General features: G+C 36.8%; 1 protein-coding gene across 15 annotated transcripts in view; it reads left to right on the plus strand.

Moving 5' to 3' along the window:
- dlg2 (discs, large homolog 2 (Drosophila)) overlaps positions 1-27,516 on the plus strand; it is a 1,641,316-nt gene that overhangs the window by 358,843 nt on the left and 1,254,957 nt on the right. For 13 of the 15 annotated variants that reach the window (XM_051926947.1, XM_051926951.1, XM_051926957.1 and 10 more), the window contains one exon: positions 16,392-16,490. The exons of 1 other annotated variant lie outside the window; for it this stretch is intronic. In XM_051926947.1, the coding sequence (XP_051782907.1) occupies positions 16,392-16,490 (99 nt within the window). Of the gene's footprint in view, positions 1-16,391; positions 16,491-27,516 lie in introns of those variants that run through there. One more of the 15 variants, XM_051926973.1, reaches the window with a different exon arrangement.

The raw sequence follows: 27,516 nt of genomic DNA on the forward strand, positions 1-27,516 counted from the left end.
ATCACTGAAGAGTCTCTAGTCACTAAATAATACAGTTAAAGAAAGTACCCATAGAGACTGTTTGTGGTTTTGTTCTTTATACGGTAAAGGTAACATTACAATTCTTAAGGGGTTGAGTAGCTGATGTCATATACTGTAGACTGGACGTTTATGTATGAAGAACTTCAGAGGAAATGTTTATCACATCCTAAGTTCACTTAGTTAGGTCTTCTTCTATGATCTTCAGAAGTTGCACTGTCCAGGTTTGCCCTTCACTCCAAGCAGTCCTGCTCTCACAATTTGAAAGAGTTCTTAGCACAGCACTGACTAGAACTGCCTTCTCTACAGCAGTTCATTGTTATCTCACTAATTATTTGTATGTGACAATGATGATAGTCAAATTAAAGTACAAAGGTGTCACGTGTGTCAGCTGGCTGAGCCCTTTTGTGCTATTTTCATTATTTCTGTCATTTTGTTTTTGTTTCCCTTTTTAAGTTGCATCACATGAGATGCATGGCATGGTCACGTGGGCTAGGAAGCCAATTTTCCCTGCTAGAAGAGCAGACCTGCATGGTGCTAAGATGGGCAACTCTTGCAGGAGTTTTAATGAAAATCAGACTTTGTCAAAGGAGTAAATTCTGGCTCCTCATTAGCTCCATTTTGTTCATTTTTAGACTGCTTTGTTCATACTATTTTTTTCATTTTCAGTCACATTTTTGGGTTTGTTTCTTTGTTTTCCACAAAGAAGTGATTCTGCCCAATATGGATCTAGCTCAAATAGACGGTGCACATGCTGGCTGAACAGAGTCTGTTTGCTGAAGAGCACTCTTGCAATCTAAACATACAGTTATTATTTAGTGTTAGAGATGAGCAAAATTGAGAAGTTTTGATTTGCATAGTTTCATGGAACTGATTCAAAAATTTTTTTCACTGGCAATTATGCACTTATGAATTGTGAAACTCACTAAAAATAGTTTTTGGGGAGATTTAAAGGTTTTTCTGGGCTCAAAAATAAGGAATATTTTTCCCTAAACATTTCCATGTTTATCTCTATTTTTTCTGCAGCTGCGTAAAGCCAGTAATTGGCTGCATACCTAGTTCTCTAGTTCACAATGCCATAGACGTTGACATGGTGCATATTTTCCACACAAAGAAACCCTTGTGCTCATTAATGTGTCTTCTCCACACTTTTACTACCACCTCTTGTCACTGCATGTTTCTTGATACAGAAGAAGAGTGCTCACACACTGCATGTGCCATGATCTTTTGAGCTTATTTCTGTCTTCAACACTTCTTTGTAATTGTGATTGTTTAAGATTGTTATTTCAATGGGCAAAGTGGGTATCCTCTCACCAGTACAAACACAACATATGTCTGATTGCTCAACAAAATGTCTACAGGAAATAAATGTGACTTTTTCACTTGAGATCTTCATCTAAATACTGAATGGCAGGCAGACAAATGTATAATTAGTGCTTATAAATGTTTCAAAACTATGTGTGGTGGTTGATTTGTCAAGTTTGACATGCTTGTATGGAATGTTACTTGTTTTTAATAAATTCAATAAAAATATTTTTTAAAAAAGAAATGCTTCAAAACACAAAATAAATGCCTTTCGTCTTGTATCAATGGCATGAATTTCATAGTGAAACATCATTTGTTTTATGAATTCATGAGTGAAGTGAATCGCTGAGTCTTGCTGTGAAATCAATTTCACGCAAAACGTTTTGCTGCATTGGAGATAGAAATGACACTTGAAGCTCCATGGCACATGCAGTGTGCCAGACTTCGTCTGCAGGAATCAAGAAACAGGAAAGAGCAGATTGGTAGATAGTGACGTGTTGGAGTCTGGGAGGCAAGCAGCTTTCCATATAGTGAGATTTCCTGTAGAGAAAACACATGAAGTCCACAATGGTGCATTTTGGGTATGGCTTCATGTGGAAAACATGTACCATGTCACATTTTTAAAAAACACACTGCACCTCCGCAGTGATGGGAACAAGGGGCATGCATAGCATTTAGTTAATTGATTTTACTGGTATGCTGGCAATTATCTACATTATGCAACTGCAGTAAAAAAAAAAACACAGGTAAACAGAAAAGTGTTAATGAGTCTTTAGGGAGCAATATTCTTTATTGTCTACCCCTAGAAAGTCTTTTAAACCCTCAGAAAGCCTTTTTTTTACATTTTGCAATTACAAACTTGTCAGTGAAACAGATTTTAGTATTAGTTTTGCAAAACTCCATGCAAATTAACTTGGCTGTTTTTCTAATCACAAGTCCCTTGCCTTGGGTATTTCTGGGATAGGCCGTGGGCCGTATATTAGGATTTTGTCGTTTACAGAATGATAGATTGATGGATAGATGGACTTTGGTATTGTGATGTGCCTATTAAGCCTCAGTTCAATAATAATTATGTTTAGTTTTCATTTCGCATGTTCAAACCTAAACCTCTAGTTCAGTCTTGTGCTAAACTAGAGCCTATCATGGCACCGTTGTGTGCTTTAGGAACCAACCCTAGATGTGGCACGAGTCCATTTCTTCACCCCGATGACATTTTATTAATTTATAAATATGTATATTCTTTGAAGCATTACAACATTCCCTCTGCCCACTCAATCCAGTTCTTGAACAAAGGGTTTAGAAAATTAGTCATTAAATGAATGTGATACACTACACTTTGTAAAAAGAACAAAATGTTTGTAGCACAAAAGAGATTGGTGTTTTTATTCATACATTTAATACATGCCTTCTGTTTTATCTTTTGCTATATTTTGACATTATAACCAAATTAAATAAGATGTTCCATAAATGTCTGCATAGTTGCTTGTACTGATTTCATCTTCAATAGCTCAGCTAAAAATACTAATTGGCCTTGGACAAAAAAAGAAAAGTTTTATTCAAATGAAGGGAACATTACAAATGTAGTGAAAAATTACAAAAACAAAGAAGCTTTAGCTTTCCTGTGCACACCAGCTGCCCACTTCTCCTGGTTTCACCTCAAATCTACTACAGATCCCTGATTGTCTTCTCTAGTGTCTGTTTGAGCTATCTCTCGGACAGCTGCACTGACTCATTCTCTGACTTTGGAAGCTGAATGTTTCAGTAACGGATAATTTTATGTGTTATTTGCTTAGCACTGATTTCTCTTCAAAATGTCTTGGACATGCATTAATATGATGACCAGATCCAACACAGGTTGTGGATGACTGGAAGAACGTAGATAGGGTGTTTGTAGGTAACAAAATTTATTGAGTCAGGAACTGCAATAACCAACTAGGCAATAACTGGACGTTTACAGCTGCAGAGCCACTAGCTACAACCACAAGTCAAGTCAGTTGAGTCAAGTCAATTTTATTTGTAGAGCACATTTAAAAACAACAGTAGTTGACCAAAGTGCTGTACAGCTGCCATAAATACACTAATGCAAACAGTATATACAGTGTATATCTATCTATCTATCTATCTATCTATCTATCTATCTATCTATCTATCTATCTATCTATCTATCTATCTATCTATCTATCTATCTATCTATCTATCTATCTATCTATCTATCTATCTATCTATCTATAGAGAGAGAGAGAGAGATAGCACTATAAGTAAATACACCAAAAAATAAAGAGTAACATACAAGTTTAAAAAGTTAAGGCAAAAATATTTTTCAGGCAGGATTTAAAAGTGACCAAAGTTAGTGCTGACCTAATATAAAAAGGTAGACTATTCCAAAGCTTAGGGGCAGCAACTACACAAGCACAGTCCTCTCTAAGCTTAAGTCTAGATCTCAGCATAAGCAGTAACTTCTGGTCAGAGAAATTCAGAGATTGTGAAGGACAGTAAGGGTGTAAGAGGTCAGTAAGATAAAAAGGGGATAAAATATTCAGGGACTTAAAAACAAACAACACAATTTTAAATTCAATCCTGTGGTGAACAGGAAGCCAGTGAAGAGAACCTAAAATTTGTGTGATATGATTCAGTTTTCATGTTCCTGTTAGAAGCCGGGCATTTTGGACTAGCTGAAGACGAGCAAGGGATTACTGATTAACTCCAATGAATAATACTCAAGCTGAGAACATACAGACAAATAATCATTTACAGAAAGAAAGGGCTTGACCTTAGCCAGTGTTTATCAATTTTGAGGGAATTATGAAAAATCACACCAAGATTTTTTGTGAAGGGTTTACAGTAGGTTATCAAGGGGCCAAGATTAATTTCTGTAGCACTAGAAAGATCAGAAGGTCCAAAACACACAATTTTTTTTTCATTTAGATTAAGAAAATTTTGTGACATCTGTGTTTTAATATCTTCCAGATATTCCAACAAAAGTTTAAGTGAATTAGTTTTGATCCATTTCAGTGGAAAATATATCTGTGTTCATCTTCATTGCAATAGAAAGAAATACTGAGTTTTTCAAAAATTGATGCTAAGGGCAACATATACAGTGAAAAAAGAATAGGCCCCAGAATAGATCCTTGAGGGACCCCACAAGTGATAGGCATCGAGGAGGAGGAGAAATTGCCCAGGCTGACTGAAAAGCTTCTGCCTGTGAGGTATGACCTGGACCATTCCAAAGCAGTTCCTTGTATACCCACATACTGCTCAAGATGGCCGATAAGAATATCATGGTCAACTGTATGAAATGCTGCAGTTAAATCTAACAGCAACAAGTTAGCAGTATCCCTGGAGTCACTTATTTAGAACCCTTATAAGTGGAGACTCCGTGTTGTGGTGTATCTTAAAACCAGACTGAAATACTTCAAAAATGCCACTTTCATTTAAAAAAGTTGGAAGCTGTAGAAAGACAACCTTCTCCAGAATTTTAGAAAGAAAGGGTAATTTGGAGATGTGTCTGAAATTTGACAAGTCTGTAAAGTCCAGATTTGTTTTTTTAATTAAAGGCTGCACCACAGCATGTTTGAAAATGGCTGGGACTGAACCAGTCTCAAGACATCTGTTTATAATGTCCAAAATACTAGGCCATACCACTTCAAAAACATCTTTAAGAAGATGAGTGGCAACAATATCTACCAGACAAGTTGTGGGTTTAAGGTGACTAATTGATCTGCTAGCAAAGGGAAAGATACAGCCTCAGACTGATGAAACAAAGCTGAGTATTTAGAAGGGACAGACGGGTCATCAACAGAGATGCTAATGTGGGATCTAATGTTAGCAATTGCTTGAACAAAAAATTAGAGAAAATCCTCACAGATGTTGGTGTCATGTTAGGCCATATAGGAACATATGGGTAAAGAATAGTGTTTATAGTGTTAAATAAAACTCCAGGACTATGACAATTATTTGAAATAATATCTGAAAAGTACTTTATCCTAGCAGATTTTACATCTTTCTTATAATTTAGACAAACTGGCCATTAAAATATCAAAGGTCACCTGAAGCTTGTCTTTACAACAAGATCATCTCTATATATGTTGTCCTGCCGTCCGTGCAATGTGGGTAAAAAAAACTGGTCCACAACAAAGATAACTGGTCAGGAATCCTTTAATAATTAACTAAACGTTATCCAGAATTATTCAGCAATACATTTGCATTGAATTTAATGAAAATATGCTGCTTAACAGGTCATTGCTCGAGCTCAGAGTACAGAGCGCATTTAGTGTGCGTCCATCTCTCCACTTTATTATGTATATCTTGAATCTGCTCCCTGGTCACATGTAGTTGACTAGGGTTTTCTTGAAGACATAGAGCCGTATTTGGAGTATCATCCATGTCCTCATTGCCCCAGTAAGCTCGTTTAACCCGTCCCCTTGCCTCGGGGTCTCTGCCAAGTGTTGCTCTGTAATTATGTTCATGCACCTGAACCAACCTTTGTGCTTCGGATAGAGTTGTTGGATGTTTATTCACAAATTCATAAGCCATATGCTGGTAGTGAAGCCCATTCAGGAAAATATCAGTGGCTAAATGATCCCGCAGGTCCAAATTTACTCCAGGATATTAATGTCACTAGACGACGCACTTCCTCTGCAAACTCTGCCCCAGACTCCTTTTGTTGAGGAGGCTGACGAAGTCGTCAGCGAATGGTGGAGGGGGGATCCACCTGTCCAAACCGCTGGGTCAGCTGCTCCACCAGAAGGGCATAGTCTTCTCGAATGTGTTCAGAGAGTGAATACACATAATGCATAGCTGGCCCTCTGAGTCTTTCGTACAGCCAATTCACTTGTTCAGACCCAGTCCATGCATGCCTACGTGCTGCCCTCTCAAAAGGAACAAAATATAACTCTCTGTCTTCTTTCCCATCAAATGTGGTTAGCTTTGCATTTGTGTAGCATGATGTTATCCATGATGGTGGTCGTAGCTGTTTGGGCCTTCCTGTAAAGTAATGTCATTATTTTCCTGGGGCAGGTGGCTGTGGATACCATTCTCCAGAATGTGTGAATGATCTGTTCTGTCAGGCTGACTCCTGGTTGTGGTGGATGGTGGTGCTATAGCTCTCCTATCCAAGAAACGGGGGTGCACAATAGGTTCTAAAGTAGGGTCCATGGCAGGACTGGAGATGCATGGACTGGGGCTGAACGAGTGAACTTTGTCATGGACCAGTTTTTTTACCCATCCCACTTCTGACACCACTTGTTGTGCCGTCTGTGCGGCGTGGGTAAAAAATCTGGTCCACGACAAAGATATCCATCAGGAAACCTTTAATAACACTGCATATAGTGTCCTATATTTTATTGCAGGAATACTAGTAGCCCAGTAATTAAACTGAAAGCTACTGTAGGTAATTCCATGCCACCTTCAGCTTCAGATCTCTGTAGGGTCACTTTTGTAATGTTTGGTTGTTTTTCAGTTCAAAAAAATGGCATCATAGTTGAGTCTAACTAAATGCTAGTTTTGTCTTCAAAGAGAGGCTTCATCCAGTGACCACTTCAGGGAGGTCCATGGCAGACATGTCATAATTCAGGCGGGCATCAGAATCAAAACAAAAGGCAAAAGCCAAGGAAGAAGAAACAAAACTGAGTCTTAGCCAAGATGTAAATTAGTTTTTAAATTTGACAAATTCAAAGATAGCACCATCATTTTAAATATCATCAGCGTCATAATGAAGTACATAATAACTCTGGCGGTCATACAACTGGCAAGTGACATGTCAACAACTCCCATGCTAAAACAAACCACAAAATGTGTGTGTGAAAGTGCTTCATGTATAAAAGCAATATTAAGTAAATGACAAATAAAATCAATTGTCTTAAAATGTTTCTCTAACAGCAGTAGAGTAAGCAAAATATATTTTACATGGTTTGTCTGTGAATGGTTTTATCTAATGACAGCGTGTTCCATTCCAGTAATGCTGTAGATCAGTTAATAAAAGTACTTATGAGAATGCACAACATTCACATGTTCCAGATCAACAAACAAGTACAGTGTGTGCCTTATTAAATCTTCACAACTTTGGCAGTGTGCGGTTGGCAGTCAGGAGACTTTTGGAGACACACTCATGCTTGCTGGTTATATGATATTAATTTGACAGAACAGGGTCAGCACTGTGTGGTGGGCTATCTGTGTACAGCAAAAAGAAAGACAGCTCTAAAATGCATGGCCAAGCTCAACAAATCTGAAAGGAGTTCAGAGATGGTCTTGGTGGGTAATGGTATCCTTAACCAGCTGTTCCTTAAGAACTGGATAACTGTTTTCTCTTTGATAATCACAATGCCACCAGTGATACATAGAGTATGAATGGTGCGGAGCTGCTGATTCTGGACTGCCTGTGCTACCCAGGCATTGAGGCCTAACCTTTACTTTTTGCAGCTCTAAATTATAAAGCTTAACTTCCCCTTAACTTTTTCTAATTCATTTGTCTAACCTCATGCACTTCAAGTTAGATCATTGAACATCTTAGTTTACTTGTACATTGTAAAAGCTTGAGTGCATTTTCACAACCAAAAAACCCACAAAAACTTTTAAGTATACTATAATTAAATGGCAACAACTTACAAAATGATGAAAGACACTTTAAACTTGATACTATGTAATATAATGTTATATTTAGTGTCACAAGAAATAAGTTATTACAGTAGGAACATTTCAAAAGTCTTCCTTTTTTTGTGGGAAAACACTGCAGATGTGAAACATGGTGGCCTTTTCCATATACAACAGCAGCATGGTTGATGGCAGCTGCCAGTCACCCCATTGCCAGCTGATTATGGTTGACTGTCAATGCTTGTTGGCAGCTGAAGGGAAGTGGAAATTGAAAGCAATTGTGAAGGGTGAATATTACCACTCAGACTGTGATGTATCAGCAATGGTGACCTTGGAGAAGAAGGCTCTGGACAACAGTGACATCGGAATACGTGAACACCTTTGACTTTGCAAAACCTGTTATGCTGCCATGGGGTAAATGGAGGGTGAGCATGCTGTGCTTTGCTCAGCCTAATGTCATTCTCATTATGTGTACAAGAGAACAAGTTGTATGACTCATTTAAAATCTTGCAGTGTTGCTTGTTAATAGGGGAAATACTGCAGATCACATTTTTGAAAATGATTCAGTTAAACATGCTGTAGAAACCCCAGCAGTACAACACATGTTGAATTTCTGTCACATGCACTATAGAAAACATGTCCCCATAATATAACCAACAAAAGGGTAAGGTATGGGTTAGAAATCAATAATGAAAAACAGATAGATAGATAGTATCTATTGCTAGATAGTGATTGGAGCCATTCATTTTGAATGCCAGCCGATCACTTTTAGTTTACCTTTCTCAAGTCCTCAAGACATAAAAAGGAAAGCTTGAAACATGATCATCACAACATACTTAAGTGCCGTAAACAAGCTGAATACAAATGTGGCAAAAAAATTAGAAGATGGCATTAACAGAATGTATTTACTTGCCCTCAACAAGTGTGGCAAAAAAATTAGAAGATGGCATTAAAGTTATTTCAGCCAATCTATCTATCTATCTATCTATCTATCTATCTATCTATCTATCTATCTATCTATCTATCTATCTATCTATCTATCTATCTATCTATCTATCTATCTATCTATCTATCTATCTATCTATCTATCTATCTATCTATCTATTCATTCAGGACCTGGACAGAGAGCAGAATAGTGTTTTATGAAACAGTGGTAGGGCATACATTGAAATGACCATGCCAAAATAAAAGAAACTCTCACAGGAAATGGACACAAAAGTAGAAAAGCCAGTACAACAACAAAGACACTGGTTGGTTTTCATTGCATGTGCCTTCTGTGTAATCCCACACAAGTGTGTTAAATAGTGGCTCCAGCATAGTTCACATAAAGAAGCAACCTGGGTAGAATCGGGTGATCTCCTACAGTATGTTAGAAAACAATTGGCTCAGTAGTTACCATGGTTTCATGACCCTCTGTTGAGAGAGAGAAAGAGAGAGAGAGAGGAAACCAGAGAGACAAAGTCAGAAGTGACAATGCACCCAGGCTGCCACAGAGCACACAAACTATTATATAAATATTTACATGTGACTGTGCTGTGACGAAATATTTACAGGCAGCTGGGATTCTGCCATGAAGTCCTGGTCCTTCTAGGTCAATAGAATGTCAAGGAGTATGCGGACACCAAGAGCCTCTAGGTGGAGCTATGACCAGTTGTACTTGGTGCACATGCAGAGCTGCTGCAGATCCTAAAAAGAGGTCCCAGGGCATAGATTGAAATGACCCTGATAAAGAGTTTAAAGCTGCCTATGGAACATAGTCTGCTTGAGTATATAGTCAAAAGCAGAATTTGGAGCAAGTCCTTGACTGTTTGTAGGACAAAAGCTAGGGTTAGATAGACAGGATGTGAGTCAAAAGGGGTTAGTATTTGGCAACCTCTTTGTTGCTTTCGTGGATTAATGAACATTTGCTTGTCTGAAACTTTGGCCTCTGTAGCTTTATTGTGGATTTAGTAATTTAATGAGATTGCTCATTTGTGTTCATTCTGTACATCCATCCATCCATCTAAGGTGCAGACTATGCAGTGGCATTACAGGAGCACACTCCAAGCCTTTTCAGGGCAGGGTAGGTTTAGGTCAGAAACAAATTGGAGATTATTATTATTAATTATTATTATTCATTACATTTATATAGCGCTTTTCTCAGTACTCAAAGCGCTATCCACACAGGGAGGAACCGGGAAGCGAACCCACAATCTTCCACAGTCTCCTCATTGCAAAGCAGCAGCACTACCACTGCAGTTTTGTGATGATGTGGCTCATACCTGCCATTTCTTGAAGTAAATTATTGTTTCTTTCCCCTGTCAGGAGAAACCCTTTAACTTCACTTCTGTAATGTAAAATCCCTTTTTGTGCAATATGCTTTTATGGTATTTTGTGCATGAGTATTTAATGATTCTACCCCTCAAACAAATTATGCCGTTTTCCAAGAGCAGAATGTGCCTTGTATCAGTTTTTGATGATTTGAGCCCTATTTGCACAGGATTAGTTTTTACAACAGGAGGTGGTGTAAAGTCAGTGCTTTACTCTGTACCAACATTTCTCCGTTCCTTTTAGCTAATGTATGTATAAACTGTACATGAAAACACTGGAAACCTGTCGTGGAAAAGAAGGTGGTAGCAAAATTGGATGCCATCATGAAAAATCCCCTCCATTCTCTCCAGGAGGTGCTGTCTTAGAGAGATTTTAGCCACACTCTTTCCACCATGGTCTGCTAAGAAGCGCCTCTGGGGGTCTTTTCTGCCCACTGCTATCAGGCAATTCAGTAATTCCTCCCAGGGCACTTAAGTTCATTTTTATTTATTGATTGGCTGTATTATCTGCCCTTTGACACTTGTTTTTAATGTTTCTGCTGCTATATTCATCTGAATTTCCCCATGGGATTAATAAAGTTTATACAGCCTAATCTAATCTAATTATCATCCCTTTATTTACAAGAAAAATGTGTCAGTTCGCACCACCAAGTGGGATGGTGCCACACTCACTCACTTTTCTATATAACTTGTGTTTATCAGTGCATCGATGAACCCCCAAGGGAACATAACACCCCCATTTATTCAATGACCTGTTTACAATGCAGTTATTGTTTTTTGGACTTTATAAAGAAGCTTAAAGTCTAATTTTTACTGAAACACGGATGCGCAGTCTGTGAAAAGTTACTGACATGAGCGATTCGGATGGAACTAAAATTACAGATGTCCTCTAGTAAAAATGACTTTACTCCACCTCCTGGTGTAATATTAATGCCATTCAAATATGGCTTTACAATGGATAGCTTGACTTTCACTCATTCATAGTACTGGTGGGTAATATGAGCCATGATGTCAGTGCAGACTGGACTTACAGTAGCATCGGCCAATGGCACTGCAGAGGTAACATGGGCAGGCTCAGCGGGCAGTCAGCAGTACCCAACACACTACATGATGGACTTGAGCTAGTAACAGTCACTACTGTAACACTAACAGCGCCAGGCAGACTTCTCAGTTTAGTTTGTCTTTTCAAAACCAAAATTAATATTTTAATATTTTCATTTTGACATTTTCGTTGCTTAAGAGATATGAAAAAAAGAGACATTTTAAATCAAAAATGTTTTGACCAAGACTTTGTATAATTAAAAATCTTAAAGGAATTGTGTGCCAATTTGTGGTAGGGCTGCCAATGTATCAGTCTGACAGCTAATGCACACATTTTGTAAATAAAATGAAAAAGACACTACCATGAAATTGTATGGCAAAAATAGGCATTTCATATTATCTTTTTATTTTTAATCTAAGTTATGATAGAGACCTACAAAAATTTACCAAATGATCTTTTCAGTGGAACTCAATGTCACTCTTCATGCCATATCTACTTTATATGTATAAAATCCTAAGCCTAAAAGTGCAATGATATTATGTGACTTTGTATGTTATGTTTTTTGTCATGCTTTAAATAGGGCTTATTTTAAAACCTACAAATATATGTTTGGTATCATTCTTTTCAGAATTTATCGAACTTTAATGTGATATTGTTAGATTTTCAGATTCTTATTCCATTTTTAAATTATAAACTAAAAAATATCAAGAACTCACGTCCCACGATACGAGACTTTATGCCAAAAGATTTAACCACACCCGGGGCTGGAAATAGAAGACAAAGAGTAGGACAGCTGCTGTACAGGCTGTTAAATGTTCGAATCGCTGCGTGAGATGCAGATCACACGGCATGGCAGCAGCAGCAAGCCAACATCTGATCGAGCAAAGAGGAAGTAAAAAAAAACTGTATTTGTTTCCCATTGTATCACCATTTAAGAGGGGGTTTCGGAGGAGCGACTGCATCTCCTTGGGGTGCATTCAGCCCCCCTCTTCACAATTTGAGCAGCAGAGACACACAGTGGTTGGCTCGTAGCGCAGGTCTCGGGGGGTTTATGGTGAGCGAAGCGAGCATGGGGGAACCCCTAGTTTCTATATATAGTTGATTCAGAAAGTATTCAGGCCTCTTCACTTTCTGCTCACTTTTTTGTGTTGCCTTCAGTGTACACTCAATAACACATAATGACAATGTGAAGACATGTTTTCAGGAAAGTTTGAAAATTTATTAAAAATCAAAGACTGAAACCTCCCATTCATATAAATATTCAGACTTAATTCTAAATGTTTGTGAAAGCTCCTTTTGCAGCAATTACAAGTTCAAATCTTGTTGGGTAAGTCTCGGCAAGCTTTGTATATATGGATTTGGGTGGTTTATTCCAATCTTCCTGGCAGATCCTCTCAAAATCTGCCAGATTGTGTGGGAAGTTTATGAAAACTGTCATCTTCAGGTCTCTCCACACAGGTTCTATTTGGTTTAAGTCTCAGTTCTGACTTGGCCACCCAAGGACAGTCAGAGACTTTTGTACTAAAGTCACTCTAGCATTGACTTGGCTGTATAGCTGTATGCTTCAGGTCATTATCATGCTGAAAGCTGAAATCTCACCCAAATCTGAGGCTGCGTGCACTCTGGAGCAGGTTTTCCTCAAAGACCTCTTTGCATTTGGCTCCACTGAGAAGCACCCCCATAGCATAATGCTTCCACTAAAATTTTTCACCATAGGGATGCTGTTAGGCTGGTGATGAACAGTGCACGGGCTTCCCCATGTTTGGATCTTTTATACCCTTACCTTGATCTATGCCTCATAACAATTGTTTTAGAGAGGTCTACAGGCCTTTAATGACCTTTTGGACACAACCATCAGCAGTGTGTCTGTTTGCAGAGAGAGGATCAACCTTGTTGAGAAGTTTACTTACCTTGGCGGCAACATTCATGTCTCTGGTGACTCTTCCTATAAAGTCAGCAGATAGATTGGGAGAGCATGGGGGAATCATGAGGTCACTGGAAAGGTGTGTGTGGCGCTTCTGATATCTATGCAAAAGGACAAAGGTCCTAAGTCTGTTTGAGTCCTGGCGCATCCTGTTTTACTATATTGTTGCGAGACATGGACTATATCCAGTAACCTGAGACAAAGACTGGACTCCTTTGGTACTGTGTCTCTTCGGAAAATCCTTGGGTACCACTGGTTTTACTTTGTGTCGAATGAGCGGTTGCTCATGGAGTCCCGAATGAGGCACATGACCTGCATTGTGAGGGAGCATCAGTTACGGCACTAGGGCCATGTGGTGCGTTTCCCAGAGGATGATCCAGTTCACAGGATCTTCACCGTTGACATGAGTGGCTGCACCAGGCCAAGGAGACACCCATGTAACGCCTAACACAGGGGGGCACAAAGTAACAAAAAAGTGGGCGCGAATGTTGCCATATGTGGCGTAATTTTGCTATTCGTAGGGAAATTTTAAACTTGTAGCGGTGTATCGGTAGCAAAAAATAATAGGAATAAATTTTATCAGGGTTTCAAAAAAACGTTAGGGGGCGGGATTACAACTGTTATGAAAACTCAGGTCGCAAATACTTAAAGGTTGAGAAACGCTGGCCTAACAGATAGATGGTCATTTCCGGAGGGTGGGACTGGACCATGTGTCTGCCTGGGGGATTGCCAGCCAGGATCCCAAACTTTTTCATCATGTGGTGAGTGTGGCAACACGATGTACCAGTTCAGCTCCAAAGCCTGACCTGACCTGAAGTATTCTACAGAGAGTGCCTTGGATATCATGGCTTGGTTTTCATCTGACATATAGTGTGAATTGTGGAACCCTTTGTGTGCACCACTGTCTATTGTTGCAACTTGTTTGCAAAATTGTTTTTCAGTACTAGTGCCTAAATTTATCTTGCTTTTGTTGAATAGGCATTTGTCATGACAATGAAGAACAGTTAGATAAAAAATTATCTGTCTGTCTGTCTGTCTGTGATTCAAGCTTTTTAAAGATTGATTCAATCTCATTAAATCAAGACAATAAATGCTCTTGATAGACTTATCCATACATAACCTATAAAAGTCCTCATAACTTTTGGATTTAGATTTTGTTTTTTTAATGTTATACAATTATTTTATCACAGTGTATTTAGTGTTCTTTAAATTAATAGTGCACTGATGTTATAAAAGAATTTTTGCTGCTTTTCAGGAATATTTTGTTTTTCTCTTAACTGTTTAAACCACCCAGGAGGAATTTTCAACGCCTTGGTACTCTATTGTACCAGCCAACGAAGGTAAAGGTGGATTATGACTTTTTTCTTTCATATTCTGTGTTTGCAAATACTTAAAAATACTGTTTAGACATTTTTTAGACTCTTCACAGCAATATTTAACTGGTCATAAAGTAAAGTGTTTAAAGTAAAGCTTTTTAGTGGGCGGTTGACATAAATAATGAGGTTTTGAGTTAATTAGGTGGTGTTCAGATATCCTGTAGTATGTTTGGAAAAGGATAGGATTGCTGAGGAGAAGTGAGTTTAGTGGCTTGACAGTTTTCAAGGACAGGTGTAAAATTGGTGGGTGGGGTGGAATGCAGAAGTAGGGTTTTTAATATTGGGGGGGGGGGGTTGTTTCACACTGGATGAAGAGTAGTGTATTTTGACTGCTGATTGCAGAAGAAGGTCAAAGGTTAAATGATGTTAATGGCAACTAGAAGTCTTCAGGCACCAAGCCCTGCAGAGACTGATGTATGACCCAGAAAGTCTGTCTTAGAGTCATCTGTCATTTGCCTTTTCACAAATTGGGAATTTTGATAAATATCTTCTTTTTTATATCATAAATTCATTTGGACAGTTTCTAGGGGGTTGATCATATTTTATTACTGACCTGGCATAATTAACTGGTGACAATCACTTTTAATAAGGGCAGTATGTTTGGTTTGTGGAAAGCTATTAACATGGAATAAGTTTTGGAATGCCCAATGGCATGCTGTAGACATTTTCTTTCTTGGTGAAGGAATAATAAAAAATTGTCATCTAATTGAGAAGAATGGGGTATACTCCCACTCGTCTTTCTGCGGCTTTAAAAATCAAGTGAAGAATGCCTTTAGAAGTGACTGGAAATAGTTTTTGTGTGCTCTTCTTTCTTTTTGTGTTTTAATAGAGCAAACTCTTCAATTCCTGACCTTACGTTAATGTTAGACTTAAAATTTTAAGCATATTCAAGTTTGGAGGCTGACTGAGTAAATATTTAAATTAACTGGTATTAAGAATTTGTACAGGTTAAGAGTTAAGGTTACCTTCGGTCAGTCCTTCGAAGGATTTAAAGGCTGACGTGAAGGACTTTCTAGAATTGCTTTCAAAAAAAGAATTGTACATTTAGAATGGAGAATTTTACATAGTACTTTAGTTTCTAATCCCTGTCTAGCTATTATTATGCTAAGAGAAAGTAGATCTCTATCCCATTCATTCCCAAAGGAGACAGTGTTTCATATTTTTTTTCTTACTTGTAACAAGCTGGTGCCACCATTTCATTTTCTCTCTCTTTTTTGTTGGCTTTTGTGACAGTGTTTTCTCAGGTTTTCTTTGTTTTTGGAGCAATATATAGGCATAAAATATTTTATGAACTGAGATATTGTTAACTTTGCTCTTGGACAGTTGAAACTTGCAGTACTGAAAATGAGAAAGAATAAGAAGAAATTATAAACACTGTTGATATATTGACGATTAAAGATCTGCTGAAGAGCAGATTAAAGCTATGCCTGAGTTAACATACTAAAAACACATCAGAAGCTTTACATAAAGTGTGGGAATTTGGGGAAGTGCTGTTTTCCATTGGGTTTTGGAATATTTTTATTATTCATACTTACAAAAGTTTCATTTTGCTTGAAATATGTAATTACAAAATGTGACCTTACTGAGTTCACTGGGAATATTTGAGTGCACATATGTTTTTTGTAATTTATATATTAAGAAAAAATGTTTCTATCTATCTATCTATCTATCTATCTATCTATCTATCTATCTATCTATCTATCTATCTATCTATCTATCTATCTATCTATCTATCTATCTATCTATCTATCTATCTATCTATCTATCTATCTATCTATCTATCTATCTATCTATCTATCTATCTAATGCTAAAAACTGGTCATTTACAGCAAATGGAGTTAAACAGATTGGAACATTACTTGCCTGGAGTGGAGCAAACTGGAGAATGTCAACAGTTTTCACAACCTGAGGAAGGCACCAGTTCAGGGGTAAATAATGTGTTTTCACTTCTTTAAGCTGATTGATTTTCTGTTGATTATGTTTAAATCTAAGTTAAAAATCAATAAACTGTGGAGTATGATAAATGAAATGTGCACATAATCAATACATTCAGTGTAAGTATAAAACACAGATAATTAAATGCTTAAAGCATTTCAACCTGCTAAGCCTAGCAGATTTTACTTTTACATATAATATATCAGTACATAGGGTATTTGACTTTGATGATGTTTTTATGGCATTTGTACAAATACCTTAATATTTCAGGATACCTTTGCGCAGTGAATGTGTGTGAACTTTATTTATCCTTGCTTTATTGAATTGTGTGTATTTTAATGTGACTGCAATAGCAGGTTTATACCCTCAGTAGATGTTTGATAAAAACTTGAGTGTCAATTGAAGTGTTGAATTTCTGTACTTTATAGTTTGCATTATTACTCTCTCTGTTTAATTTCCAAAAGAAAATGTTTAACTTTAAATGCAAAGAGAAGTCAAGCAAAATTACACTTTTTACTGGCTAGGCTAACAGAACAGATTACAATATACAGGTTTTCGATGCAGCTTAGACATTTTTGTCAGGGAACTTGTTGGGGCCTAAGTAGCCTCGAAAGCTTGTATATTGTAATCTGTTCAGTTACCTAATAAAAGGTGTCATTTTGCTTGACCTCTCATTGCATCCATTATCGTTAACATGGTACAACATCCTACTACTACTAACTTTAAATGCAAAAGATTTCTAAGCAAGCAGTTCATCACTGCCATCAAAACAAACAAACTACAGTACAGTATATTTTGTGCCACTTAACAGTTTAAGACACGCATGAATTAAATCAATCTGTTTAGTATGAAATCTGCCTAGTATTGTCAGCTTCCTTGTTTTTGCCATGTCTATGTAAATACTGGCACATATATTTTAGATTGCACAAGTCCTGCCACATGTCTGCAAATTTGTCTTTAGAATAATCACATAGATTGATTTTAGTGTACCATTTTAAATTTTATTTATTGAGGTTCCATGTTATATTAAAACAGTAAAGATATACATTTATAGGCACATTATGGCATTCCAATTATGCTTAACTAGTATCAAGAGATCTAAAGTGTGCCAAGAAAACACTCTCCACACCACCTTTGGCCTCTACCATTCACATAAAGCTGCATAAGTCAATGTATTCATGTTTTTTATGTTAAATTCTGTCCTTGCCATCTGCATGTGGCTGTAGAAGTCAAGATTCATCAGGCCAGATGACATTTTCCATTCTATTGCAATCCGGTTTTAGTGATCATGTGCCCGCTGTAGTCTCATTTTGTTGATTTAAGCAGGCATAAAACTCAGCATAGCCCATCCACGTCAAAGTGCAATGTATTGTGCGTTCGGAAATGCCCCTCTGCCACTCTCCTCTAACCTCTCCCTTTAACAAGGTGTTTTGACTCACAGAACTGACAATCACTGCATGTTTTTATTTATTGCAGCATCCACCTTAAAGTATGTGTGCCCACCCAGTTGCTATGTCTCTGTGTCATTCCAAAAGATGGTATATTCAAACTGGATTTATTAAAGGCCGACACCTATCTTCCAATCTCCAACGCTTGTTTAATGTTATATATTCACCAGCAAAATCAAACACCCCAGAGATATTACTATCATTAGACGCAGAAAAGGCATTTGATATGATTGAATGGAACTAACTTTTCACTGCATTGGAGAAATTTGGGTTTGGCCCGAATATTTGTGCATGGATCAAACTACTGTATACCAATCCAGAAGCTTCAGTTTGTATTAACAACATTTGTTCAGACTACTTTAAGCTAGAACGTGGTACCAGACAAGGATGTCCCTTGTCACCACTGCTGTTTACAATTGCCATTGAACCACTGGCGGTTCACTGTTGAAATTCCTATCAGATAAAGGGGATTATCAGAGAAGGGCTGGAACGGAAAATTTCTCTATATGCAGACGATATGGTTTTATATATATCAGACCCAGAAAACACTGTACCTGCAGTCTTAACAGCACTCACAGAATTTCAAAAGATATCTGGTCTTAGAATTAATCTGAATAAAAGTATACTCTTTCCAGTGAATTCACAAGCATATAATATTAGATTGGACACCCTACCTTTTACCATAGCAGATCAGTTTAAATACCTAGGGGTAAATATCACAAGTAAACATAAAGCTCTTTATCAACAAAATTTTTCCGTCTGTATGGAAAAAATTAAGCAAGACTTGCATAGATGGTCAACCTTTCATCTCACTCTAGCCGGAAGAATTAATGTTGTTAAGATGAATATCCTTCCTAAACTTCTTTTTTTATTTCAAAACATTCCAATATATATCAATAAATAATTTTTTAAGCAATTAGATTCAACAATAACCTCATTCATTTGGAACTCAAAACACCCACGTATCCGAAGAGTGATCCTACAAAGACCTCAGGCAGAAGGTGGCATGGCTTTACCTAATTTTCAGTTTTATTACTGGGCAGCAAACATACAAGCCATAAAAACCTGGACACAAAAAAATGAACATACACAGACTTGGTCCGCAATAGAAATAAAATCCTGTAGTACTTCTTTATACTCCCTGCTCTGCGCTCCAATAAATGCAAGTTATTGCAAATATACTAATAACCCAATTGTGCTTTACTCACTCAGAATATGGAACCAACTTAGAAAGCATTTTAAGATGGAAAATCTTTTATCCGTGGCACCTCTGCAAGAGAACCACCTCTTTCAACCCTCGCAAGCATATCCAGTTTTTAATACCTGGAAAAGTTTTGGGATTAAAATACTCAGAGATCTTTATATAGACAACATATTTGCATCTTTTGAACAATTACGTTCCAAATTTAACCTCCCAGCTACACATTTCTTTCACTATCTTCAAATTAGAAATTTTGTTAAACAGAAACTGCCCGATTTTCCTCACCTCGTACCCTCCACCATGCTGGAAAAAATACTGCTCAATTTCGAGGAATTAAACACCATTTCCACATTATATAAAATCTTATTAGAGTCCCTACTTTTCAAAGACCCAAGAGGACATTGGGAAGAAGATATCTTAATCAATATATCAGAAAAGGAGTGGAAGGTAGCAAAGCAGAGAATTCACTCAAGAACCATATGCGCAAAGCATAGAATTATTCAGCTAACAATTATATATTGAACTCATCTGTCTCACTTAAAACTGTCCAAAGAATGTTTCCAGGGCAAGATCCAACCTGCGAACGCTGCAACCAAGCTCCTGCCTCACTGGGTCACATGTTTTGGACCTGCACCAAACTAACATCATTTTGGACCAAAATTTTTAAGTGCCTTTCAGACAGCCTTGGGGTCACAATCCCTCCTAACCCATTAACAGCTCTGTTCGGTGTTCTTCCAGATGGACTTGAAGTGGAGAAGGACAAGCAAACTGTGATTGCATCCACTACACTTTTGGCACGCAGACTTATTTTGTTAAATTGGAAGAATCCTAACTCTCCTCTGATAAGTCAGTAGGAAACCGATGTTTTATATTATTTGAAATTGGAAAAAATCAAATTCTCAGTTAGAGGATCTGTACAGAATTTTTTTAAAACCTGGCTGGATCTAATCAATATTATTTTAGAATAAGAGAAATAACTATTACCGCATTTAATTCCCTTCTCCTTTTTTATTTACCTATATATATTTCTTCCTTTCTTTTGTTTATTGTTGCCTTATTAAAAAGCCCTAAACAATTCTCCTTTGGCTAAGCTCTCCTTCTCAAGGGTGGGGTTTGATTTGTCTTCAATTTTTTTTGTGATAAATTGGTCTATTTGTATGGAATGATTACAATAAAATTAATAAATAAAATTAAAAAAAAAAAAAAGATAGTATATGACAAACATTACTCATAATAAAATGTGTTGACTTACCAATCCAATATATGGCTCATCACAAAGATTAACAATGCTTTAATAAATCCCATACCTAAAGGGATATAACATAGACCTATGCAATGCACCAGTCATGCCAAAAGATTACGCATCACAAACATTTTTAATAATGCATTTTATTATTATAAATGTTTGTGATGCACCATCTGTTGGAACGAGAAATGCAATGCATTTTATTGCTACATGCATTACAAAATACATTCCAATAGGTGGTGCACTACAAACATTAATGCTGAGGTCTATGTTGATTACTTCAACCTGTCTTAGATGGGTAGCACAGCTAGCTCTCTATAAAATGAAGAAAATAGTGTGTAAAACACCAAGGAGTAATTATGTAAAATTACCTTAACATTTAAAAGATGATGATACTATTTCAATATCTAAATTTAATAACACAGCCAGCGACAGGGAATGCGAAGGAGGTCTTTATTATTGGACTACCAACTTAATCAGCACACAAGTCTTTACACAGCAGCCTACTGCAACACACAGGAAAAGAAAACATAGAATAATTCCATTCAGAGAGCATTTGAAAACAGCAGTTGCTTCATATAATGCAATGACAAAGATGTGTTTTTGATAGTAAAAACACAATGATTAGCTTTGGTGTTGCACGCCATGGGAATTTGATTTCCAAATTGGTCACTGTCTTGGGGGAGATGGCATGGTTCACTCATGTCATGTAACCTTTCTCTAGATTGTCCTGTTTCCCTTCCATGTTAAATAAAATCCTGTAGGTTAGGTTAATCACAAACAGTGAAATAATCCAGTGTGGGTATATCTTTGCACAAGTAGTCCATGAAACAAAATGACATCTTAACTTGGGTTAGTTTTCAGCAATGTAGCTCATGTTTACTGGTGTGTACTCTGCCACCCTCTGATCTGGCGATGAATTAAGCTAGTTCATAAAATGATTGGAAGGTTGGAGAGTGTGTGTTGGTGTGTGCGTGTGTGTGAATGTGATGTGTCCTGTAATAAGCTGATGTTCCACTGAAGTCTGCTTTCTTCCTCATACTCAGTATACCCTATAGCTCCAACTCTCTTCAATCTGTAATGTAAAAAAATCAGGAAAAAGTAGATGAATATGTGATTCATACTAAGGAAAACTAAGAATGAAGTAATAGAGAACAATAAGCATGACATTTGCCAAATATATTCTCAGGTTTATTTTCTTAGTAGAATATCATTTTTAAAAAAAAAATTATTCACACTTTGTGTGTTTACTTTGGTTATTTATTGATTACTGATATTTTATCTAAATTGCATGTTGTCCTAATGTTTTCTAAATTATTAGTGGCTCTAAATTGGCCTGACTGTGTCTGTGCTAGAGCACTTAGCAATAATTTGCTGCCACATCAAGGGTTAGTTCCTGCTTTGTTTCTAATTCGGTCGAAATAAGCATCAATAAACCAGAAATTGAACATGGATGGATGATATTTCATGTGAAAAATCATATAGTACTTCAGCATGAAATGCTTTTCGGCATAATAATAATTTTGCTTTTGAAAATAATGTAACGACCTAATTGTTAAATATTTTCTTTATTGTATGCTCTGCTGGATGTTACATTGCCGTCTTGAACTCCTATTGTATAGTGAGCAAAAGGCTTCAGTTGTCAGGTGCTGTCTGGCAGTGCAATACCAATTGCGTAGTCTCTCCTTCACAGACGCTGTTCGGAGGTCGTCTCTAGGTAGCTGTCCTGGTCCCTTTTCATGTCATTTATCAGTCACAGCTCCACCCCCTTTCTCAGCTGTTGCACAAACCTGACCTGTGTGGTTTCCTCGAGGGTCTGGCATTACAATACTTACATTCACAGAAAACATTCATATAACTTTTATACCTTCATATGAAATACATCTATAATGCAATATGGTTATTCTTTTATATACAGGTAGTTATTATTGCCTGCTTAAGTGTGAGTTATATAAAATATAAATTGCTGCTTTGAGTTATGTCTTTGAAACTGAATGAATGGCAAATTAGGAGGAGAAGAGAAGTTTAGCCCAATTGACTTTGCTTCATTCTTTTTGGAGAGCTTTTGCTAGTTAAATACATTCAGGGCTTTTCATCTTTTTATGGCACAGGTATGTGGTTAATTAGAGGCTAATTTACAAAAAGCAAAGATAAATTAATGTTTTGAAAAGAAAAAAGAGAGACACTTAAAGAAACATGAAGTGAAATCAGCAACTAACAGCCTTAATTTAGTTTATGGCACCAATCTTATGTAAATATTCATTGCATTTGCTGTCTTAATTTGAAATTTTAACCAGTTAACAGATTATGATTATGGGAAGAACATTTAAACACCTCATAGCAGGAATGACATAAAGATGGAGAAGAAGGAGCAACAATACCACTGATTTTTTTAGCATGAATTTTTATGACACTGTTGTGGGGAGATTACACTGGCAGATACCAACCTGCAACAACTTCAGTCCATTCTAGGGTATAATCAATCACTCTTCCACACTTGGCCAGTGCAGACTCCTCAATTATCCTAGCATACATGTCTGTTAGATATAGAAAAAAAAACAGGAATACCTGGCATAAAACACAGGAAAAGTGTGGGCCTTCCGCACATCTAGTTACTGGACATGCAATTGAATGTGTGAGGCAGCGGTCCTGGCAGATTTGGCTTCTGTAGCACTATACCACTCTGATAGATATATATATGAAAAATATTAAACATAAATGTGAAGAACAAACATGACACAGTATTTATACATCTAATAAGTACTGGCTATTAAATAAATAAGTATGTAAAGAACATTATTAACAAAAATGACAGGCTGATATTTAAGTAGGGATGGATCTACCATCTGGGCATTCTGGGTTCTGACCCATGTGCCTGTGAGAGCAAGAGGCCTTTTCTCCAATCACTAGCTTAACTGATTGAGTATCCACACACACACTTGAGGGATCACCTTCCTTTTGTAAAAAAAAATGGGTATCCACAAGTAGAACAGAGCAAGGGGGATTGAAGAGGGTGATGAAGCAATCAAATCTCACACCAAAATCAATAGTGACAAATATCATGCTACATTAAACCAATTGATGTTCACATGCTGCATAGATAAAAGTATAATCAACTCTCTTTTAAGGAGTTAAGTTGCTCAGGGGCCTGTGGCGGTCTTACTCTGGCCTTGTATTTGAGTTAGTCTTTTAAGTTATTACTACAAATGTCTGCTCCTTTGCCGATCCTTTTTGCACTGTTCTTTTTTTTACTTTTTATGTTTATTTTGTTACAGTCACTGTGAAGTGTCCAGTGAGCAGAAACAATACATTTGACCATGACACAAATGTATAAAAAACAGCAGGCTATATCTGTGGTCAGAGATATATATGGTTAAACATCAGTGAATCATGACTCAGAACAGACTGAAAGAAGCAATGAAGAAACTAAAGATCTTTAAATGAAAATTGTTGACCAAAAGGAATTTCTAGGATAAGTTTTCCCAAGGCTGCCTTGTTTTTGTTTATCCCTCATTATACTAGCAAAGATTTTTTTTATTGAAGAGATCCAAAGCTAGGATGCCATAAACTGTATGCCTCCATCTTACATAGGTGGAACATGATGACATAATGCATCACATGACTTCCATATCATGTGACTTGCAACAGCTCTAACAACAGTAAACAACATGCCTGTGACAGTGTAAGGACTGACACAAAATGAGAGGAACAACACCAAAACAAAAAACAAAATAGCAAAACCAGAGTAACAATTAACATTTTAAATAATAAGAAAAACAATTCTAAAATTTCAGAAATTAAATACAACGATTATGAGAAATAAATAAAATTCTTCACATCTTCAATATCTTCTAATTATAGGTTAAACTGTCATTTATTGTATTAGAAATATTTTCTAAAATGTTCAGTAATATGCTTTTGTGCTGATTTTTACATATAAGCTTCCCCTGAACATATTTATGAGGCCTTGGCAAAAAGATGGCAGACTCTTTTCTCTCTATTGGTTATTCTTAAATTTTCCTTTTTTATTTTTAATCTTCTTCTCCTCTGCGTGCTTTATAATTACATTAAAGTGTTTGATCTGTCTAATCTGGCAAAAAATGAATTTCATTTAGGCCATCTGTCGTATTTTAATAGCTTTATATATGTTTGAGAGTTCACCTTAAATGTCTATTTGGGACTCTCATATAATTTCATTATAGACAGCTTAAATTTGTGTGTCAGTGCCAGAAGTGGAGGGCACTATTATCAAGTTAAACGCTTACCAGAAATGTCACAGAGAGGAGAACACATGCTTTTTGTTAAGCTGCTTGTCCTTTTTAACAAGAATAGCTTTCAGCAAGATTTGCGGTATTGTTCTGCCACATAAGAAAGACGTGGATCTGTATTATCTCAAGTAAGGTTGGACAATATGATGCAGCTTAACTCGATTCCCATGTTGTTTCATGTTAAACATGCAGTTTCATTTATATATCAGATTCACATGTACATATGACAGGGGGAATGTTTTTGGGATGGCTGCTTGAATGTATTTTGACCATTTGCATTTACCTGTGATACCTGAATAAACCATTTTGGCATACTGTATATTTTGGTTTAGCTGTATCATTGTTTTAGTGTGAAAGCTTTGGATTTGCCAGCATCTACAGATCTTGTGTGTCATGCATCTACTGTACATGCTAAGTAATATGGTCTTAAGGAGTTAATACCTTCATTGTTTTATGACTTGCACATAAAGAAAAAGACATGATTTAGGAAGTAATAAAAATAATAACAATAACATAAGATCAACATTCAGTGAATAATAATATTCCATATGAACTAATATCAGAAGTACTGAAAACTTAAGTAACAAATATAACAGTAGTTATGGGTCAATACAAGCAAATAACTTACAAAGTACAACCACAAAGACATGGTCTGAAAAAGCAAAATGAGTGAAGATAGGATAAGAACTGCAGAGTCAGTTAAAGGTGTTTTTAACTGGGTGGGTTTCAAGGTGCCTTATAAAGTGGTGAATTAAGATTCAAATGTAGCCTTGGCAGTTTTCAAATTTCTGTGCAATTAAGCATAAAATACAAGAGTGGAGTGGCAATTCACAGCCTGTGACAATGGACAACTGAAGATGGACTGGAACAGTCCAGATGTAGTCCACTATAAGTCCACATAAAGCTGTATTCATCAGCACCTGGAAGTCATACTCTGTCTTGGAGGACACAAGAAGATAGTAAACAAAAAGCAAGCTTATTGCTACAAGTCTGAGTTAGGACTCTGGCAATGAAGTTTTGAACCAATTGACAGCAAGATGACAAAAAAAATAGATACCAGTAAAAAAAAAGTCTATTGGGGATATGACAGAAGCATTGATAGACTTCTCAGAGTAAGCAGTTAAGAGAGATTTTTTAAAGTTGGAAAAAGGGAAAATTCTTTATCTAACTTTTAGTATATGGAATAAAAAATGGAAAAATCAAAACTGATGGCCTAGGTACATCATGGTAGACGTAGAGACATGGTGTGACAGAAATGGAAAGATAGTGGGTTTAGTGACAACATGGGTTTAGTGACAACTGAGAGGAGCTTTGCTTTGTTGAAAGATATTGTGTTCCATCTACTTACAAGGTATCCATTGAAGGTCTTGGGCTAGCATATAACTGATGAACATCCAGTAAAATTAACGTGAATGCCTTCCACATTAAAATAATAAACATGCCCAAATGCTGCAAATGATATGTTCATAGGCAACCATATAAATATGGAAAAGCATTGGGCTAAAGCCTTGAGGATCTCCTTGTACAATTGGCACAATGCCAGACATGCTATCTGTCACTGAGACAGGATTTTAACCAGTGGGTTGTCATGACACAGATTGGACTAAAATATTGAAACTATCAACACCAGGCATTTACTGACTGGGTTACAGAAGCTGTTTTGTGATCATAGATCTGGCAGCTAAGCATGTATTTATCATTGGTAGTGACAAACTAGGACAATGAAATGAAGGCAATATTTGATAAGCATTACAGGAATGGAATCCATCCTGAGATGGTGGGCCTCATTGAGATAAGACATATTTTTCTGAAAATTAGTTTAGAAGAAGGAGAACTAGGACTGAAAGTTATGTAAATTATGGATTATATAATTTACTAGATGATGGAATTTATCACATTCTTAGTGGAAGATTCTGTAAGAGGGCAGGGAGGAGGTGTTAGTTGCTCATTAACCCCAGAGAAGAGAATATTCTTGTCCTTACTACTACACTCATTGGACATCTCTAGCTGCATTTCACATATCTTTGTAAGTCTTTTGGTGATTACAGAGAGCCTGAGCATGAATATTTTCAAAAGCATTCACCAACTGTTTTGAAAGATTGGATACCTTGGAGTGAGGCACTTAAAACAGATTACTTTATGTTTCAAGGGAGCTGTTTTATTCAGGACTGAGAACAAAGTGGAATACAAGTGAGCAGAAAGCTTTTTGGATGTAGATTCTAGATAACATACGAAGATCAGAAATGACTGGAGAAAGCAAAATTTTTAAAGTCACTGTTAAAAATATGATGGTTGTACATAAAAGAGGAAAAGCTTTGTGGAGTGACAAACTTCAGTCAGTGTTGCTGGTGTATAAAACAGACACACAAAGAAACATAAAAAGAGTTGGGGTCCAGATAGGAAATTATCCCTGTTTTATTGCTACAATGGGTTTTGAAGTTTAAGGCGTGATACCTTCTAAATACCGGGATAATACTAACTTCCTGTAGCCATACTCTTTTATTTCATCTGAAGTGGAGGGAGAGAAGTAAGGAGGGGCTTGACGTAACATTAGTTGTCTTTGAACAGGACTGCTACTGGAGTGAGAATGGAAATAGTGTGCACAGTGTAGCCCTCTCAGCAGCCCCACCCCCTTGTGTCCCTTTAAATTAGTGCATGTAAGACACTTACAGTGCCCATGTGGATGACAGGGAGCTGCAAATAAAGAGATACAGAGAATATAATTACAGTTGTGGGGAGGACAATACTGTAAGTCTAAATAGTCAAGCAATGATAGAAATTCAGTGCTTAACTTGTGTTTTAGTTGAGAACATCAGAGAATACATTGACATACATTCAATTTACTAAAAGTAATAA

Source organism: Erpetoichthys calabaricus, chromosome 4 (assembly GCF_900747795.2).
Source record: "Erpetoichthys calabaricus chromosome 4, fErpCal1.3, whole genome shotgun sequence".
NCBI lineage: Eukaryota > Metazoa > Chordata > Cladistia > Polypteriformes > Polypteridae > Erpetoichthys > Erpetoichthys calabaricus.